Genomic DNA, 20,829 nt, shown 5'->3' with positions numbered 1-20,829 from the left:
ATTATTATTATTATTATTATTATTATTATTATTATTATTATTATTATTATTATTATTATTATTATTATTATCTTGGACCAATACACAAGCGTCCATAAAACCTACTTGTTTGAGCTAGACAGAATCTTCTCACCCAGGGGGAGAACTGAAAACTGAAGGCTTCCTCACTCTTAATGCATTAAGGGGAAGGAGGGTCATAGCCACTCTCTGTTCAGGATAGGATGTGGAAGAAAGAACCTGCCATGGTCTTCACTTCTGGAACTCGGGGAGGGGGGAGGAAGGGGATCCCAGAGATAGAACACAGGTTGGGGTAAAGTAGGAGCTCCCAGCAGAGGAAGATGATCCCCTCTGCAGCTCCACAGGAAATGCTGAAAAACTCTCATGTAGAAATGGAGTTGTATATGTGGAGTCTATTGGCTCAATTAACTATTTCAAGACTACTAGAAGGGGTATAAGCCAAAAGGCAGGGAGGAAATTAAAACATAGGACGGTTTAGAAAATCATAGAACAGAACAGCCTAATGCCTGTCCTGCTTTGGAAAGAGTTTTCAGTCCACAATGCAATTAAATATATATGTATATATATTTAATAAGCAGAAAGCTCTACATGCATTTCAGGGTTGTGAGGGTCATCAAAGGGTTGGGTGCTTCTTAAAAAGTTCATTTGCCACTATTGTTGACACTGCATGTCAGACATGGCTTCTTCAGCTTTTATTTAGACAAGGACTGTCTTCATCGTAGTGTCTGCCATGGGGCAGCCCGTGGGACAATTTTCTTTTGCTGCGCTTTATTGTGGGACCTTTTCTTATATGCCTTTGGTACAGGATGATTGTCCAAAGGCTTCTGTCTGAGTTGGAAATACACCTGAAAGAGAAAAAAGTCACTGAAATGCCATCCAATGAAAAGTTACATTACATATTGTACCCTCTCTCTCTACCAGATGGAAGCTTGTCATATCCTCTTTTTTCTCATTTGGAAACAAAATTCAATTGGACAAGATCCTGTGGATGACTTAAAAAAGACACATAAAACTATGCAGTAAAACAACAAGGGAGTATATATTTGTCAACTTTCCATCAGTGAATCAGGAGGACTGCATTCTAGAAAAGTCATCTCTGTTATTATATAGGGCTTTTTTTTAGAAGAGGTTAATGATCTCTAGATTGATAGTATATTATTCTATTTAGAAAACTATGCTTAGCGCTAAGATTTACATTTTGATGTAACTAAAAATGTTTATAGTCTTTCACCAGAAAGGCCAATAAAAAGATATAAGATATATTTCAATCCTTGAGGCAAGCAATGATTATGAGTTAGCTCCAGATTTGGGCATACTTCTAGGAATGAGAAACAGCAAGAGATTTCCAAGGAATGCTATGATTAGTGCCAGGCAGCTAAGTGTCATATTAATTTCCAACAATTCTTCAGATCAGTGATATAAAGGAGAAAATGTGGGAAAATTAACATTTAACTACAGTGAATCATCTCACATTACTGCAGGGGTAGGGAATTTATGGTCCTCCAGACTTTGCTGAACTGCAGCAACCCTTACCTTTGGCTATGCTGGCTGGCACTGCTTGGGAGTCATATAATCCAGCAATAACTAATTCTCTTCCACTGACTACTGGACTGACTTTTTTTTTTTTTTAAAGGAATCCAACTAGGGCTGGCTTATATGCTGCCCAGAGTCACTTGCTCATGAGATGAGCAGCACTATAAATTAGATAAATAAATAAATGATAGGGCATCAAGGTACTGGCTACTGTTTAAGCATAACCTTTGCTCTTGATGGATAATAATCTGAAACATATTAGTTGCAAAGTTTTCCCAGCCAAAGCTGTTTCTGGCTAGCAGAAACATAAATCGATGCTCCTTATATAAGCCAGCCTCTTATAAACTAACTAAATAGCAAGATAGACTGTGTGACTAGTGGATAATTTATACTTAAGGGAAATGTAGGGAGTATTTTCATGTTAGATTTTTTTTCCCCTTCCAGTATAGAAAAGGTGTACCATTCTTTGGGGCTGAAAAGTAATTTCTCATTTCCATAATATTTTCATTAATCAAGATTTCAAAATATGCTGCAATTGAGAGAACACATATACATGCAGATACTTCCTTCTTTTTGCTTCCCTACTCTACTTTATGCTTCATATTGGAAATGGGAGAATTGTATTTTCTCTTTCCTTCAGTACTCACAAGTGAGGGCTCAGCTGGGCCAACAGTCACCATCATGGTCTGAAATTCGTAACCATCTGCTGATGCAGTAATTCTATAATTACCAGGCAATAGCAACCTGAAGTAGTCACCATGTTCGCCTACACGAGAGAAGAAGATACTAAAAGATGCAGATGATAAAGACTTCAGTTGAAGATGAGGAAGCTCAGAAGGACAAAATTCTAGCTAGTGCCATCATTTAGTTAGTGGAATGGGAATTAACGAATTACTGATACATCCCCTGACAATCACTCACAAAGGTTTTTTTTTTTTTTGTGCAACCATCAGTGGCCAAATGTCATTGAATAGTAAGTTGTCAAAAGAGCAATTAAACCAATGTTTTGATTAATTTGTCAAGAAGTATAAGGAAATGCTTTCAGGAACTCATAGCTCTATTCAAATATTCATTATGAATGCAAAAGAACACAAATATGGAGGTGGCTGATGTCCTACATTCTATAGACAGCTTCCCCATTCATTCTTCATCATATGAAGGGCTAAATGTCTTCAACATACATGGAATTCTTGCATGCCATTTGCACCTTCATATATTCAAACTGAATATAGCATATATCAATGGTTGAAAAGAACGGATAGGTAAACAATTCCAGACGTAAAGTAAGTTTTTCCTTATCCTTCTAAATGGTGAAATGCAACCTAAGGGAGTCAGAATCCTTCAGCCACATTTTTTAAACTTTTGACATAGCTTAATAAAGTTAATAAAAATATCACAAATTCCAGAAGTCCTGCCCACAGACCAGCCTGACTACATGTATACTTTACACAAACATACACTGTAGATACATTACATAGTCTAAAGCAAATGGTACAATGCTACAATATTAAGTGTTTCCTATATTGTTATAGAATTACAGCTTCCAAAATCTCCAGAAAGGGAATTCTGACTGTATAAGTCCTCCTTATACAGCAGTTTTGGAATTGCTTTCATAGGCTTACTGTTTAATTTCTTATTTTGTTACTAAATTCTAGCAAGTTTTGAAATTCAAATTACAGTGCAGTAAATGCCTACGAGATCAATTTAAGCACTCTTTAAATAAAGAGCTTTAGCTTGTATTAGGCTGAGTACCCACCTGTAGTGACATCATGGCCAATTCCTTCCACAGAAATTACAGCTCCTACAAGTTTGTTGTTGTTCTCGTCTGACACAAGGCCTTTGATGCCCTGGTGAATCTGCACAAAATAAATACTGGACGGCCTTAGGGCTAAGACCAAGGTACTTAGGAAAAATACAGCAACAATTCATATTGTCTGATGCTTAATTAGTGATAGGGCTTCTTTACTGGTCTGAGAAAAGATCTTCTCTCAGTTCACAATGATCAGCTCAGTGATAAAACAGAAATGTGGTATGTTCAGAAGGTCCCAGGTTCACCCATCAGCAGCTTCAGAATACATAGAAAGGCCGAGTGTCTGAAAGTCTGGACAGAGTTCCAGAGTTGTCATGTATTCTAGATTCATTTATTAGATGAACAAGAAAAAAATTGAGTCTGCACATATCTAATTGTATTTTCTCATCTAGGAAGAGTTAGGGGAAAATGGGGGGAATGCTGGGAGTGGCACAGCAATGGTGGGAGATTTGGAACTAAGGGCTGACAGAAAAGCACTGGGAAGACTGGGCAGCAGTGACAAGAAAGCACTGAGAAGATAGAAGTATGAGACTGGTAAGAAACATACTTTTGTGCATGTGCAAAGTAGTAGATAGGCATTTTTATGAACATTCAAGAGCATCTTTAATGGGCACTCAGGTTTAATAGGTGCGCCATGCCCCTATTAAAAAAGCAATGGTATACTTAGCATATTAGACAACGGGAGCAGATAACTTTTTAACAGCCCCCTCCTCTATTACCGTGCTGCACTGTTAACAGGCAAACAGCTGGTAGATGTGCCAGCAACATCAACCTGACTCCACATGGACCACCAACACTCTGGATAGCCTACTTGTCACCCCCAAGTTAGCAGACAATGCAATTCTCATTGCCCGTACCTAGGACAGACCAGCCCCATTGCCCTTCCCTTTGTATGCCACTGCCAAATAGTCAAATCAAGGGTTCATTATATAACGTACCATCTTACAAGCATGAAAGAAAGAGATTAACTTTTTTAAAAGGCTTGCTAAAAAGCAGAAGGATATTGTGTCATAATTTTGTTACCTCCTCTATGTAGGCAACAAGGGCCTCCCGATTTGCCAGCCATTCATATTCCAGTTCCTCCTGTGGTGGGAATTTCTTGCAGCTCAGTTCAAGGGTAATTTCAAAGCAGTTGGTGTGCAGGTAATTAAAATCCTGCATCCCTGAAGGACAGATACTGTTTAATCTGCAACATAATTCCTAACCAAACAAACCTTCAGAATGGTTTACAAATCAACTAAAAAAATAAAATGGTAAAGTTAAGCAAGCAGCAAACCAAAATACATCAGAAACAAAACAATAGAAAGCTAAGGAATAGCAGGTCATTGCAATCAAGGAGAGAAGCAACCTAGAACTAAGGAGAAACTTCCTGACAGTTAGAACAATTAACCAGTGGAACAACCTGCCTCCAGAAGTGGTGAATGCTCCAACACCGGAAGTTTTTAAGAAGAGATTGGACAGCCATTTGTCTGAAATGGTATAGGGTTTCCTGCCTGAGCAGGGGGTTGGACTAGATGACCTCCAAGTTCCCTTCCAACTTTATTATTATTATTATTATTATTATTATTATTATTATTATTATTATTATTATTATTATTATTATTATTATTATTATTATTATTATTATTATTATTATTATTATTATAGAAACCTGAAGGGCTAGAAAAAAAATGCATTAAAACAAAACTGTTTTTATAATTTAGTTGAATAATTCAAAGAACTGACTCTCTTTGGCCAGTGCAACACTGATAAAAAGTCTTAAGTATCTCTTTGAGCTAAACGTCACCAACTAAAAGGATGCAGAAAAGGGCCTCTCCTGATGACTTGATAACAATAGAAGAGTTCCAAACTAGGGAACTTTTCTAATCCTTCTAAAGGCCATTCCTCTTACACGATGGAACATTTCAATATCTTCTCTTCAAAATATACTTACTCTCATTCTCTTGTGCTGTCACCCCATTTTGCCTTACCTTTGCTGAGTGAGTACCAGGATGCCCCATTAGTGATGCCATCAATAAAGAAGTCTCCACAGTTTGTACCCCGGTGCATCCATCCGTGGGCATAAGAATACGTTTTGGCCAACTGGAAAGAAAATGTCAAGCTGGTCATATATTTTCACCTGTCCATTCACATTGCAAGCTGGAAATAGAGTCTAGATCTAAAAAGGGAAAAAGAAGACCTTAATATCACCTTTGCAATATTAGTCTCCTTGCTTCTTGTTTAGAAAAGCTATCCTATTTATTATGTAGCAGACTCAACACTGTTCAAACCAAAACAAGAAACAAACATAAAGCTTGAAAGAGCCAAAGTGTTAGAAAATAATTATTTCTCCTCCTCCTCCTCCTCCTCCTCCTCCTCCTCCTCCTCCTCCTCTTCTTCTTCTTCTTCTTCTTCTTCTTCTTCTTCTTCTTCTTCTTCTTCTTCTTCTTCTTCTTCTTCTTCTTCTTCTTCTTCTTCTTCTTCTTCTTCTTCTTCTTCTTCTTTTCCTCCTAGTAGGGTAATAGCCCAGCACCTCCATTTTGAAATTCAGCCCTTTTGGCAGCTTCTGGATTATTCACTGCCAGTTCAGGGCCCATCAAAGTATAATTTATTTAAAACAGTTTTATCCCACTATGCTCTACAGAGATCTATATAATAAATAGCAAATAAAAATAAAAACAAAAAAATGAGCAGTGGAATAATAATACTTAAAACATCAAAAATAGCAATTAATAGAATCAGGAAGAATATACTGAAAGCTTTCCCAAAAAGATTGTGTACAAAATAATCTTAATTTTTTTCTGACTGTGTAGGAGTTGGATTCCTTGCATTTTTTTTCTTGAAGTTTTTCCTCTGTTTTTCTCATTGTAGAACTCCAACAGTGTAAGTAATCCAGTGACTGGCTATGAGTCATTATTGCAAACAAGCATAAATATTCATTGCAGTTTTTAAATTATAGGTATGATGCTGTACTACACAAGATATATTGCAATACTAGTCATTTTGCCTGAGGATTAAGTTGAGAGCTTCCAGAGCAAACTGAACAAACTCTTGCACTATTAAATATATGACTCTATTATTATTATTTACAACAGAACTAGTTGTTTAATACCCATTCCAGAAAAAAAAAAGTCAGGGAATCAGAATTAAAACCCAGAACTGATAACTGGCCACTTCTGGGATATGACATAAAATGTATACAGTACCACAGTATTCACAACAGCTGAATTCAGTTTCCATTTTAAGCTTCCCTCCCCTCTATCTTATTACAGTTACTTCCTTCATATTTACAACACATCCTTTTTTCAGTTCTAACTTTACTATCCAACTGGACACCTCAGTTACAATATTAGGGATTAATCCACATATCTGCATGCCACAGTATAAAGGTAACCCATTCATTGTTAATTGACTAACATGAAAACAATCTCTGCTCATCTTTCTATCTTTCACTTCAGAAGTGGTGTTTTTCTGTTCCTTCCAGCATAGGTAGTCTACCATGAATTGTTCTGAGGTAAGTCTAGGGAAGGAGGCTGGCCTGCTGCTTTTGATTATCTTAGGCTATTGCAGGCTTGCCTTGAGGTGATTGTTGGGCACTGAGTTTCAAGGCCATTTGCTTTGCTCTCCCACTGTGCTAAAAAAAAAATCATCTCTCCCATTTCTCTTTCAACTCATGGGTGGCAGGGGAAGTGGGAAGTGAATGAGGAAAGCGGGATTTTTTGGATTCTAGTTCTCCAGGCACTAAAATGACCCATTTCCCCTAAGAAAGGTAAAAAGGGAGAAGTTCTATGCCAGGATAAGAGAACAGATAGAAAAGGAGTCACTTTTCTACCTTTCTCCTTCATTGCTCTTCTTATCCCACCCATGGATAGAGAAGGAGAGGAAATGGTCTTTTGGTACCAGTTCCTTTTGGACCCATTAATGGATTTATTCTTACCATGAAAATTCTGCTTTACCACAATGATGCCAGCTGAAGGGGCACTTCCCTCCATCTCAGCTGTCCGTTTCTCCATGTATTGGTGCTGCAGTGCCAAAGCTGCAAAGAGATTGTTTTATATATGTCCAGCAACTTTTTGTAAGACTGCTGGATGTGTATAAAATAAAATTCCTCACAGTGGTTTTGGTATCATAGCACTGAAGCCCTGAGGGAGGAGGGTGTTTCAAACAGTATACAGCATGCACCCTGGAAGAGCAGTTCTGTTGCATGCATTTACATGAGTGGCAGGAGAACAAGGGGGAGAAAAATGTGTGTGTTTGTGTGTTTGGAGGGACAAAAAACTGATGCCAGTTTTTTGACCCCATCCTTGGGCTTGAGAACTGATGCAAAAGAGCACTAAAGATAACCAGGAACAGAAGAGGCATTCCCATCTGAATTCTCTCTCAGGATCTCAATTTGGATAGAATCCCTATTCAGCTTAATTCCCAAGATAGGGTATTTATCCAAAGTGTAGTCACAGTTAAGCTGGTATATTTTATTGTCCATTCCACACTGGTCATGTTGGTGTGTGGAACCAAAGTGAGGTCAATGTAGATGTGAAGGTAGCCAGCATCAAATGGTCTCTTAAAAGAGAGCCTATGTTCTATACAGATATTGATTTGAATCCATTTCATCTTGCTTTTATTATCCCTGATATTTCTCACCTTTTTGAAGAGGATGTCATCTGGGGTGGGGGTGCTATTTGCTTGCCAGTTGCCACGAATTCTCTGTTCATGAGATTTGTCATAGGGATAATTGGCAACTACAGCTCCACCATGAAGATTGGCTGAGAGAATAAAATTGTAACTCTTCATCCACTTAATTACAGCCAATGTCTCTGGTTCTACCTGTCAGAGATACACAAAATATCAAGCCAGATGCTCAATCTGATTCTTAATATTTCTAATTTGGTACAGATTTGCAGCACTGTCGTCATGGGAACATACCCAGAATGTAAAAATGCCTAAATGACTACTCTCTAATCTCAGAATTCTCTGGCCTTGGAAATTATTATGCAAGTTAGCAAGTACCCATTTACAAAACCCTGTAAATCCTTCTTTTTTTGCTTGCACCAATTGCTAATTGATTTCTGGGCACAGTTCAATAGATTGGTTTATAATTATAATCTGACTTTCTTGTTTGTCCTTCCTTTCTTTCTCCCTTCTCATACACACACACACACACACACACACACACACACACACACACTCATACACAGAGCACACAAACACACTGTTGAAGTCTATTAGTGGTTAAAATTACATGATGCATGAACCGCATCACTATTAAGGTTCATAAACTTTGTTTTAGCATGTCCAGCCCATTGTACCTTATTTAGCAAATCATGTTTAATCAACTTATGGCTTAGGACAATATGTGAATCTAGTCATGATTCAGCATTTTAGAAACTGGGTGACTGTGAATTCTAGTCCTGCCTTAGACACAAAGCTACCTGGATGATCCTGGACCAGTCATACTCTATCAGCCCAGGAAGGAGGCAATAGCAAACTGGTTTTGAAATATTTCCAAGAAAACTGCAGGGACTAGCCCAGGCAGTCACCAGGAGCCAATGTTCACTTGAAGGCAGCATGCGAATGCACATGCATACATGCAGGCATGTGTACGTGCACACAGGTATATGCATGCGTGCACACACCCACACCCACACCCACCCAGAAAGGCACAAGCAAGTGTGCAGATTTTATATTCATCCTGATCTAATTTAATGCATGTATGACTTCAAATGGCTAATATCAGAAGTGACGGCCTTGCTCAGTTCCTAACAGATGTTTAAGAATTTGGAAACCAATTCTGAATATGTTAGTTTTCCATATCTAGATAAACAGACAGAGACCCAGAAAAATGTGATTCTCATTACTATGTTCCAAAGGACTATGGTATAGGGAATATTAAAGCAGTTGGGTTTTCTCCATATGTAATTTGACTCTTAGAGAAAAGTGAAGAGAACAGTAGGGAGAACTTAATTCCTGCAGTATTATAAGAGTCCAGTAACATGCGTTACACAGCTATCACAAGTTTTTACAACCACATGGCTAGGATGGATGAGTGGTGAAATATAAGTGGATACACACATTAGGGATTAATTGGATTGACATTACCTGACTTTTCCAGTTATCTGGCAAAGGGATGTGATGATTGGGTCCACCCTGTTTCTCATTGGAATACATGATGGTGTTGAGGTCAGGAAAATTACGGTTAAGGTCAACTCTATTGACATTGTTTCTCCCAATGACATACTCTAAAGAACTTTCATTCTAAAAAAAGAATAATAAATTTTTGTGTGATCTATTAGATATGTTTAAATAAATACCAATTTTTAGCTTATCTCTTGATTCTTCAAAAGGGAGATACACATTTAAGAAAAGAGAATAAAAGCCGTTCAGGAGCTTTTGGATTTCAGGATGCTAAGAATAGTTGCCAAATATTTATTAGCATAGTCAGAATTCAACAGACAACCCTAAATTAAAGATGATTATATTTTAAGGAATATCTCTTTTTCCTTAAGGCAACTGTATTCAAGGCCACCGTGCATAAACGCAAAATGCAAAAATCCTTTATTTTTGTGGCCCAAGAAATCAGTTTGAGTTATAGGAATCAATTTTCCCTTGGGCTGGGAAACTGGCTGTTGCCTTTACTAATCAATGTTACTTGCCTTGCTCAAGATCCTTTGCTGAAAGAACAATACACTACTCAGAATATCCAAAACAACAAATGGTCAGAACAGTTTGGAACTGTGTTAAGTGCACTATTATAATTTGGAAGAGTTTGTGGAAAAGGCTGTTATTTGGAAATCTCCCATTTGCTGTGACTTTCCTCCAATGAGAGTACAGTCATCCTTTGAAGAGCAAGAAAGTGAAAGCAAATTCGCTAATGGTATTCACTGCAATGTAATGCCTGTTCCCAATCACTGGAAAATATGGGGAAAGATTGAAATCTCTCATTTTTACAAGCCTGCAATTATAGCATCATCAGATCATAGTGGATAGGGGGAGCTTTGTTACAGCTCAGCATCTGTGACTGAAAGTGACTATAGAGAACACAGAGAATTGCTTTATTTTGAATTAGATATTGCTTTGTTTAGTTGGTATTGTTGACTGGCACAAGTCCTACTTTTTCTACTAGTAGATACCAATAGATTTTCTGCATTCAAAGCATATGCTCTATTTTTTACTGCACAGTACTACAATATGTAGCCTTTTAAATCAGATTAAGATCCAACTCTCTCACTTATAAGTTCTTAATAGTGGCAAGTTATATGTCCCTGGAAGATCACAAACAAGTAATCGTGATAAATTTATATTTATATTCTGTAGCAGTCACCCGAGTCTATTCTTAGGTTGTACTGCCTGTTGACATAGAAGTTTAATTCAGTTGTTGCAATGAATAAAGTTTGATTTGGACCTATTGTCTGTGACTTTGGCTTTCCCAATTTGATATCTCCAGAAGTGCCGGAACTGACTAAACATTTTGAAAATTACACTTCCAACACATCCAGTAAGCATTAAATTAGAGGAAACTTAATTATGTTTCTTTTCTTGCCCTTCCTCTCTCCTTTTGCTGTCTTAAAAACAAAGTTTTGTTATTACTATGACTATTGAAATAAAAAAAGGATGCTTGCCTGGTACCTGGGCAGCTGCCACTTCATATCCATCAGGATTCATTGAAGGTAAGAGGTGAATGCGTGTTTCATGGATGAGCTGTGTAATGCGCGGATTACCATGGCGATACTCTTCACACAGGAAATCTGCAAGCTGGAGCAACAGTTCCCGGCCTAGTACCTCATTCCCATGCATGTTTGCCACATACTTGAATTCTGGCTCCACTGAGAAAGGGAGAAATTTGCTGACATTGGAACAGAGTAGATAGATTCAACACAACGGGGTGCTGATGCATAAACATTGAGGTCAAGCAGGAGGGGGAAGCAGAATAGATTCCCAAATGGCATTCTGTGATGATGAAAATCTAGCTGTGGCCTTTTGTGTTGTGGAAAGAAGCTCATTGTGAAGTTATGTGCTTCTTCAGACTACATGTTCACTGTCTCATGCAAAGCAAGAGGTCTTGCTGTCATTCTCACAGATCTTGAAGCATAGGGCAATGGACAGGAATCTGTGCTTCGAGGAAATGGGAAGAAGCAGTGCATTGTATGAGAATGGTATGTATCCCAGGGGCAAATCTTTTACTGTAATAGCAAATTAAAAGCAGGGCACAGTCACGACAACGTAATCAGGGTCTCTATTTCCTTATTTCATACAGTGTTCCTCTTCCACAGTTCCTCTTCAGCTTATCTCCTAGCATGTCACATTCCAGCCTTCTAAAGCTCTACGGGGGTTAAAGTAAATTGTGAAATATAATCAGCTTGGTTTAGCCTCAAATTCATTTATGTAAAACTGCTTCCCCCATAGATGGCCCCTTTATCTCTACATACCTACATATCTCTACATGCAGAACACTATGGTGAGAAGGCTATTAAATTATGTATAGAAGAAGTCTCTAGATTTGTAGGCAGTATGTCTGCAAATATAAGTGGTCCTACTTTGCTCACAATCTATTTGTATAGATTATAAGGGGTGGGGGAAAATCCAAATAGACATTCCAATCTCTTTTTCCCTATTCATTTCTCATCAGTTCTGTATTCCTCTTCTTGTGTCTTTAAAAATCTTTGAACCAGCTGGTCTATGAGATTTCTTTACATGAATTATAATGGCTTACCAGCTAACCCTGATGGTAAGAAACCTTACTAGTTATTAGTATTATCTATCTTGTAGGATTAATAATGGATAACATACTGATAAATGCTGAACTTTGCACATCAGAGAAATGAGCATTTATTAAATTACTAAAACACAAATACTATTCTTTTAATTAGGTTTTGGGGTGTACAAGTATAAAAGACTTTAAGATATCATAAAAATAAAAAGATAGAAGTAAAAGGATTGTCTAAAGAATTTTAATTATCTGCTCTTGTGCTTAATGTAACTGATGAATTAAGTTTACAATACCTAGTTGAATAAAAATATTTTTGCCTGACATCTCCTGGATAATGGTTACCAGTAGACTAGTTTCTTCCAGTCTGGTATCCCCCAGATATGTTGAACTTCAGCTTCTGTAATTCCTAAGTACACTGCTTTGGGAAGGTATTCATTAACCAGGATACCTCTAATGAAAAACCTCTTTGCTTTATCTGGTAAAGGTATATCAAGGGCTTCAACACATGATCTTTGATCTTAGAATTCTTGCTGCATAATTATGAGTCTGGCGCCTGTATTTCCTTCTCTTTGTCATCGGCATCAACGTGATGCAATGACAGGCTCTGCCCCACTTATTCAAAATTGTAGTCCATCAAAGTTACAATTTGCAACAACTGAGTTATGAGTGTGAGAGCAGAGAGAAGTAAGGGTTTTGTCATCTTCTAAGATTAATATTAATTTTGTTCAATTAGCTACAATATTTTGTAGAATTAAAGTAAAGCATTAAAAAAAAGAAAGTTGGAGTTGAATCTCTCGAATTGGGATTAAATTTTACCTTAATTACAAGCCACAGATGGCTGCTAGTACATATCTCTCAGACCTTCATGTGAAATGAAACCCACTGACATGTCATGAGGCTCAATGCATTTTAAAAACTGTATTATTAATTAAACAAGTCAATGTCAATCCAAACACTGGTTCTGTTCTGCAAAACACCCCCACTCCCACCCCCGGCTTCCCCTTGACTTAACCAAACTTTCTGCTAGGAATGCTGTGGCCCTGGCTTGATTCCATTAGGTACAAAGATTCCAGCACCACACTGAACCCAACTGTGCATTGATCAGGCAGAGCATAAAGAAGCATCTTTTCAGCTACAGTATATAAAAGTTATACCTCTGGGCACACTTACTGGGCTCATGGATGCCAGGAGAGTCGCTGAATTCCAGCACATAGAGGTTGCGGCCCTGGACACTGCGCCCAATGCTGTACAGCCTGGTAATATAGGGGCATGAGCCCCTTACATCGAACAGCGCCTGCACCAATTCCTCATAGTGGTGATGGACAAAGTTAATTGAGGCAGCCATTCTCACCAAGAGCAGAACTTTTCCAAGGAGCCAAAGCCACTGATACATCTTTTGCTGGATGGGAAGCAGCTTTTTGCAGGAGATGATAGCTGTCCAGGCTTGCTTTTTGGCAGCAACTAAAATGCAAACTCAACTCAGTTCTCTCCAGTTTTACCGTCAAATGCCAGCCCACTCCACCTGTGGTGGAGACATTGGTGGGAGGAGCATCTCAGTGAATGCCCCTCACAGCTAGGGAAGAATTTTTAATGCTGAGTTCTTCCCCTTGTGCTCTAGTACTCACATACACCACGGAGCTTTTAGAGCCAGAATCATTCAAAATCTCTGCACGTTTAGAAAATTGTGTTGATTCCTGTTCATTTATTAACTGAAGGGTAAACAAGCGTCTGAAACCTCCTGGCTCTTCATGGCAGGACAGAGACCTGATCAAAATCTCTCAGGCAGGAAAAGGTATCAGGAACTGTGGCATCTGTCACTGGAGGTTTGGTTTCTGCCTGGACTCATTAGACTTCAAGAAGCACATTTTCAGCCACATGCCACAGCCCTTGCACACACAACTGTAACAAAGCAAGCATCTCTGAACATGTACAACATGCTTCCTCCTTTTGGTCCCCTGATATTCAGAAGTTAGGTGTAGTCAGAAGCCTATTCTCTGATTCCACAGTAGATCTGGGGTTTGGCAGCTGTCTTAAAAACTGCCATTGGAACTGAAAATACTTTTATATCATAAATTTCCATAAAGTGTATCCCACAAAAGAATCAGTGCTTTAAAATAAACAGGGATGCATTGCATAATAAATGTTATCTGGAACAAAGGGCACTGCAAATGGTGAGGCATTACATTGGCTCAACTCTTACTCCTATGCTCAGTTTTGCTCAGGATTCAAAGCCCAGTTTCACTATGGTTCCTTTTTCACATTACGTTATAAATAGGCCTATTATATCTGGACCGAAAAATCTGGAAGATTGATAGCAGCAAAGAGGTACAGAAATGTCTCAGTTCAGCTATGATAGTCTTAAATATTCATAAAAGGCTTGATAGTTATCTTGACAATCGGACTGGACACAAATGAGGGTTTTCGGTTGGCCATGTTTTAAGCCAGGTGCGGCATGCACTCTAACAGTCTTTTGTTTGCATTCAATTTTAGCACCTGAAAAAAATGTGCAATTTGTCTAAATAAAATAAATTATGGGGAGATCTTGAAATAAGGAGGTGGTAGCCAGCCTGAATTGAAGGGGAAACTAAAAATTCCTTTAAACTCCTAATCAAATGTTCCTCCTCATTAAACCATACTGTCAAAGTACATTCACTGATCTATTTGCTGTAGTTTTTAACCATTTATGTATCTTATAACTTATTTTTCCCTGTGAAACATAACTAGCTTGATTAATTTTCAGATCCCTGCTCTTTATTGCAGCATATAATTTTGTAACATTCATATTCTCAGCTAACAACATACCATCACATGCTCACAAAAGTGCTTTACATTTCCAGTTGATGTAAGTCTGGCCTAACTTCAAACCTTTCTAATATATTTGCTTTATTAATGGCATCATAACAATTCAGGATAATTCTCATGTTCATTCATTTTGCAACATCTCAAATTCAGCATCTATCAAACCACATATACAGAAGATGTGTCCTCACATTTCTTAATAAATTGTGCTTCAAATGTTGATTCTTCTTCAGGCTTATTTTGTGCCATTTATAGCAGCTTTATCAGCCCAATCAACATAGAGGGCATTATGCAGGCTACTATTAAGGAGACCAGGCCCACTTTAGCCTGCAATATGGCAGACAAGGTATTATGAGATATGGATATAAGATATGGGTTACAGGAAGAGATAAAACTCAAACAATACATCTTCAGGAGAAGGGTGAAATGCAAATAGCAGATTAGCACTGAGTCAGACTGAAAGGCAGGGTGCGCAGAAGTAATAAAATGCATGGATTGGTTACTTTGTGTCAATGTAATAAAATCCATGACATCCCTTCTTCCCTCTATACAATTTCCACCCCAGAACAGATCTCCAATTTCATCTCAATAAGCCAGGGCATATGCTATAATTGCCTTTGTTCTGACCTGCTTAACAGAGATGCTCAACTGATGGAATTAAACCAGGCATTCAGCAGACAGAACTACCCATCCATTGATAAACCAACAGAGCTAGTTTATTTCCCAGGGTGGTATTAAAAGTCAGACCATGAAAACAGAGTAACAGAACAGCGGTAGTTATTATCTACAGCTCAAAGCTCAAGTCATTCAAGCATATTATTAACAAGCTACAATTCATACTGAACAATGACATTGTACTTTCATAGGCACTGGTTGATAGACCTGTACTTGCCTACTACCAACCGCTTAGCTTGAAGGAAATTCTCACAAACAAGCAACAACAAAGCAATACCACTTTATAAAGCCCTAATAAGACCACACCTTGAACATTGCAGCCAATTTTGGTCACCATATCACAAAAAAGATGTTGAGAGTCTGGAAAAAATTCAGAGAAGAACAACTAAGATGATTCAAGGCCTGGAGACCAAAACGTACGAAGAACGGCTGTGGAACTTGGGTTTGGAGCTGTCTAAAGAAAAGAAGAAATAGGGGAGACATGATAGCAGTATTCCAGTATCTGAGGGGCTGCCACAAAGAAGAGGGGTCAGGTTGTTCACCAGAGCACCAGAGGGAAGGACGAGAACAATGGCTGGAAGAGAGAAGCAACCTGGAATTAAGGAGAAACTTTCTGACAGTGAAGACAATCAACCAGTGGAACAGCTTACCCCCAGAAATTGTGGGCACTCCATCGCTGGAAGTTTTTAAAAAGAGACTGGACAATCACCTGTCTGAGATGATAAAGGGCCTCCTGCTTGAGCAGGGGGTTGGACTAAAAGACCTCCAAGGTCCCTTCCAGCTCTATTCTATTCTATTCTATTCTATTCTATTCTATTCTATTCTATTCTATTCTATTCTATTCTAATGATGCTAACATAGGAACCAGACCCTAAAACAAATTCACTTACACCAATGTAAATGGTGTAACCTCAACATTTTCACACAAAAGTAGAAGTATCTTCCTATGTTCTTCCTCTAATGTTATATATGCCATCATCTGCCAACAATTTTCTCTGGATTTTATGTAGGGCAAACAGATCAGAACTTATGAAAATGCTTAAGAGATATATAAGTTTGATATAGGATCAAAATAAGAACAAAGTAATACCAGAGTATAAACTTCCCATGAAGCTCCAATATATGCTTTGGAACAAAGAAACTCATCTTTTGGTTTTAGGCTACTTTATATAATCTCAACACAAAATGGGTTTTTAACATATCATACTATACTTGTTAATTTATAAGGTAATTGCAATCTTTTTCACATGTGTCCTGCATCTGCATAAAAACCCCATTTTCCCTTCCCCTGACTCATTTCATTTTAAACCTTACATCAATTTAGCTACCCCATGCTTCTGATGAGGTTGTGGTTTATGAAATGTTACATCTTTTAAAAAATTATTAATCTGAAAAGTTGCTACCAGGCCCCTTTTGATTTTTAATCTTCCTCTTGTTATTTTCCTTTTGGAAGAAAGAAGCAGTAATGCTAAGACCTGGAAAACCCAGTCATCAGATCTCCAAATCATTTCCAGATCTTCAAATCTTTCCAAAAATTTGAAATCACCCAAACAATCGAAAGAGCGGAATTGACCACATCTTGAACTGAAACATCCATTTGTTCAGCTCTGGTGCATCCCTAATTTGACTCAAGTTTCTGATCTGCCTAAGGGGTAAAAGAAGATAGCTGAATCAGTGATGATGACCAAAATGCAGAATAAAGGAACAGTTAAGGTTTGGGTTACACGTGGCAAGAAAATGAGACATAAAGATTCTGAAAAAAATAAATATAGATATTAGTGGAATTTTCAATTGTTCCTTTATCTCAGATTATTAACAATGAGTCTACTGGGAAAGTTAGTAAATCCTTCATCTCCTTTGCTGCATTTGACTTTTTCTTGAAGAGATTTTTTTCCAGAGAGTATTAAACCTGAGATTCTTGATACCTGCAGTATGAATTATTCTGTTTTATCATCTAAATACTGCCTTACTGCATATGAGAGCTAAACCTTAATATCTCCTAATTCCCCCCTTAATTCAGCAGAACAATCCCCATAGCTTTGTGTTTCAGGGAAATGAGCAGGAATTTTGCTAAGACAGTCTGATTTTGAGTTTCTGGAATGCATCAGTGAAATTTTAAACTGTAAACAGTGAAACTGCTGGAATCCCACATTTGGGCATTTTTGCTATTTTTTTCTGGGTCAAATTGTATAGGAGAAGGGATGGCAGAACCCGGAGGTGAAGTGAAAAGGGGAGTGAGCCTAGAATCCCTACATAGCCACAAGAGAACTAGTAACATTGACCCTTATGTAACTAGGCAGATGCTGACTGTTAGCTGAGAAAAGTTCTCTGCTTAGGCTTTCAGCAATAAATCAGTTTAATTGAACCTTCATGTGTGGACCTGGTCTTTCACACCTGACATATTGTTTCTCTTGCCATATTGTTCTCTCACTCCATTTGGGAAATAATGGACAAACACAAATGACATTAATCAAAACATCTTTAATATTCCATATAAATACAGAGATGTACACATGTATAAAGTGAATATTTGTTTCATTTGGACAGGAAAGACAAGGTTTAAACTATTTTCAGGAAGTATGTGACAGCATCCCAGCATCACCTGTCCTGAATTATTCTTCCTCCAAGCCTGCAGCCCAGAGAGGCTACTAGGCATAGATGTTTAATAATATACTGTACATTCCTTGCACTTAATTCCCTTCCCATCACATGCCTACAGTTGGAATTCTTGCAAATCAGCCTCTTTAAAGAGTATGAATTCAGCAGCAACCCCAGTAACTGGAAAAGAGACCTAATACATTGTGTAATTTGGACAGATTAAATCACAAAAGACACCTATTAACTAGGATCAATATGAAGAGGTAGACAAGCTTTCCCCAACCATGGGGCCTTCCAGGAATGTAGGACCATCAGTGCCACCATCTTTTCAACAAGAGGATTGGACATGCTAGCTGGGGATGATGCTGATGGTAGTCCAGCACATCTGAGTAGTATCAGACTGGCAGAAATAAAGACATTGTCACTTGTTCTAGTGACTATCTCAGTCCAACCAGTAAGGCAGAAAGATACTGAAAGAATGTCAATTGGTTTTTTTCCTTATTAAAATTCCGAAGTAGCTGGAAAGTAGGTAGAACATTGTTATTTATTTTTATTCATTTATTCTATATTTTGATTAAGGAAGGTTCTGAATGTGCAAAGATGAGTGAGTTTAAATGCAACTCATCTAGAAAACCAGTTCACTAATATGAAGGCATTTGGTGACTCGTGAAAAAGCTTTTAAAGAATTAGTGCAAAATGAATGCTTATTTTGAGTAATTGGCATGTGAATATGTGGCATAGTATATACTGTACTGCTTATTCTCACTAAGGCAAGATTCCCAATAATTCCGAGTCCGACACATAAATGTAGCCAATACTTACCTGGCATGAATATGATATGAGCATGTTTCATATTCTGATTCAGCATTCTCATTCAAGTTCTATTGAAGCATACTGCTACTTCTATTCATCAAATTTTAAATACTACTCTCGTTCATTTCTTTGCAAACTCTTTTAAAGGGTAATCCATGCCATTACTTGTCAAAAGTATGCTTCTTTGAAATAAAATTCCTGAGGTGGGGAACCATATTGTTGAAAAACATTCTATGTTAAAAAAGAAGGGCCATGTAAAATTCATGTTAATTTTAGAGTTATACATTTTACTAAGACAAAACACACCATGTTATGACTTAGTACAATGTGTCAACTCAGACACTGTAGTTTATAAAATATGGTTTATAGCTAAGAATGAATAAGCTACTATAGTTTAAGAAACTCCCCAAATGGACCAATGCTTAACAAATGTGAACCACTTCTTCATTATACTAAACAATGTTTCTATATTCTATTCTTCTATTTCTATAATTATGAGCTAAATAAAAGCAGATTCCTTAAATTAGCAAAACAGCACAAAATTATATATCTATCCTAGTTCCTAGTTCCTTTAATGCCAGTATTGGATGTCTGCTAGATCAACTATCAGCGTCTGGATCTGTGATTATCTCCTCATATTTTCCACCATGTGATTCTATCATCCTGAAGGTATTTAAACTCTCAGGTTTGATCTAATATGCAACACAAGATACAGTTAATCTGCTGAAAACTGGAAAGCTGGTGGGTGAAAAATCTGCTTGACCACATATATTTATTTAATTAATTAATTTATATCCCACTTTTATTATTTTTACAAATAACTCAAAGCTTCCTTCTATTTTCCCCACAACAATCCTGTGAGGTGGGTTGGGCTGAGATAGAGTGACTGGCCCAAGGTTACCCACCTGGCTTTCATGGCTAAGGTGAGACTTGAACTCACGGTCTCCCACTTTCTATCCTGATGACTTAACCCCTAGGCCAAACTGGCTTTTACTCTTTTTTTCCCCCTACTGTATCAGCTCTGTCTGCATGAATCTTCCCTAACTAAAGCCATGTTATTATTGGTGGATGACAGACTTATTCCATTGATCTGGTTCTCCAGAAGAGTTGAGATTGGCAGGAATGTTGCTATCCTGAAGCAAATAGCAAAAATGGAACAGATGTACAGGGAGGTTGTCTGCTGATTGAAGATCTTTTCAAATGTTGCTGGATCCATAATGTTACCAGAGGATAACTTAGGTTGGCTAATCAGCAGACACTAGATTAACAGGCTGGCTCATTTGTTATAGGAACGCTGGAAATGCTTTGACCATACAGGTAGTCCTCAACTTACGATCACAACTGAGCCCAAAATTTATGTTGCTAAGTGAGACATTTGTTAAGTGAGTTTTACAAAATTTCTTGCCACAGTTGTTTGTTAAGTGAATCATCGCAGTTAAGTTAGTAACACGGTTGTTAAGTGAATCTGGCTTCCCCATTGACTTTACTTGTCAGAAAATTGCAAAATTGCAAAAGTTGATCACATGAACCTGGAACGCTGCAACCGTCATAAATATGAACCAGTTGCCAAGTGTCTGAATTTTGATCATGTGACCATGGAGATGCTGCAATGATCGTAAAGTGTGAAAAGTGGTCATAAGTTGCTTTTTTCAATGCTGTTGTAACTTTGAACAATCACAAAATGAACTTTTGTAAGTCAAGGACTACCTGTATTCCTAATTTACAATAAAATCTCAGTGCAAATCAAACCATATTTAGTTTTTTCCTAGGAACATTCTTTTGGTGCTTGTAAGAAGGAATTCTTCTTCCACGGATTCTGCTCTTAAGAACTTCTGCATTGCAAACATGTGCAAAGGGTTTGTTTCTTCCTTCTCCAGTACAGTTTTTGAATGATAATAAT

At 37.7% G+C, this 20,829-nt stretch overlaps 1 protein-coding gene across 1 annotated transcript; it reads right to left on the bottom strand.

The window, feature by feature from the left end:
- Window positions 1–731: 731 nt before the first annotated feature.
- Window positions 732–13,437, bottom strand: CPN1 (carboxypeptidase N subunit 1). Its single transcript, XM_015816277.1, has 9 exons — window positions 13,215–13,437; window positions 10,964–11,160; window positions 9,437–9,592; window positions 7,982–8,164; window positions 5,332–5,443; window positions 4,385–4,524; window positions 3,308–3,407; window positions 2,199–2,317; window positions 732–863 (listed from the first exon to the last, which is right to left on the bottom strand). Exons 1-9 carry the CDS (start codon window positions 13,435–13,437, stop codon window positions 732–734), a joined length of 1,362 nt encoding a protein of 453 aa, XP_015671763.1.
- Window positions 13,438–20,829: the final 7,392 nt, after the last annotated feature.

Source organism: Protobothrops mucrosquamatus, unplaced genomic scaffold (genome assembly GCF_001527695.2).
Source record: "Protobothrops mucrosquamatus isolate PMUCROS unplaced genomic scaffold, P.Mucros_1.0 scaffold419, whole genome shotgun sequence".
Lineage (NCBI taxonomy): Eukaryota > Metazoa > Chordata > Lepidosauria > Squamata > Viperidae > Protobothrops > Protobothrops mucrosquamatus.
Note: the sequence above shows the minus strand (reverse complement) of the source record. Positions and strands in the feature narration are given on the sequence as shown.

What these genes read in the sequence shown, in the direction of transcription:
- CPN1 (XM_015816277.1), bottom strand. Translation starts at nt 13,437, where the DNA reads ATGTATCAGTGGCTTTGGCTCCTTGGAAAAGTTCTGCTCTTGGTGAGA. An exon ending in ATGACATCCTCTTCAAAAAG is followed by an intron (nt 5,444 to 7,981) that starts GTGAGAAATATC and finishes TTTTCTTTCCAG; the next exon opens with TTGGCCAAAACGTATTCTTA. An exon ending in GCCCAGCTGAGCCCTCACTT is followed by an intron (nt 864 to 2,198) that starts GTGAGTACTGAA and finishes TTTCTCTTTCAG; the next exon opens with GTGTATTTCCAACTCAGACA.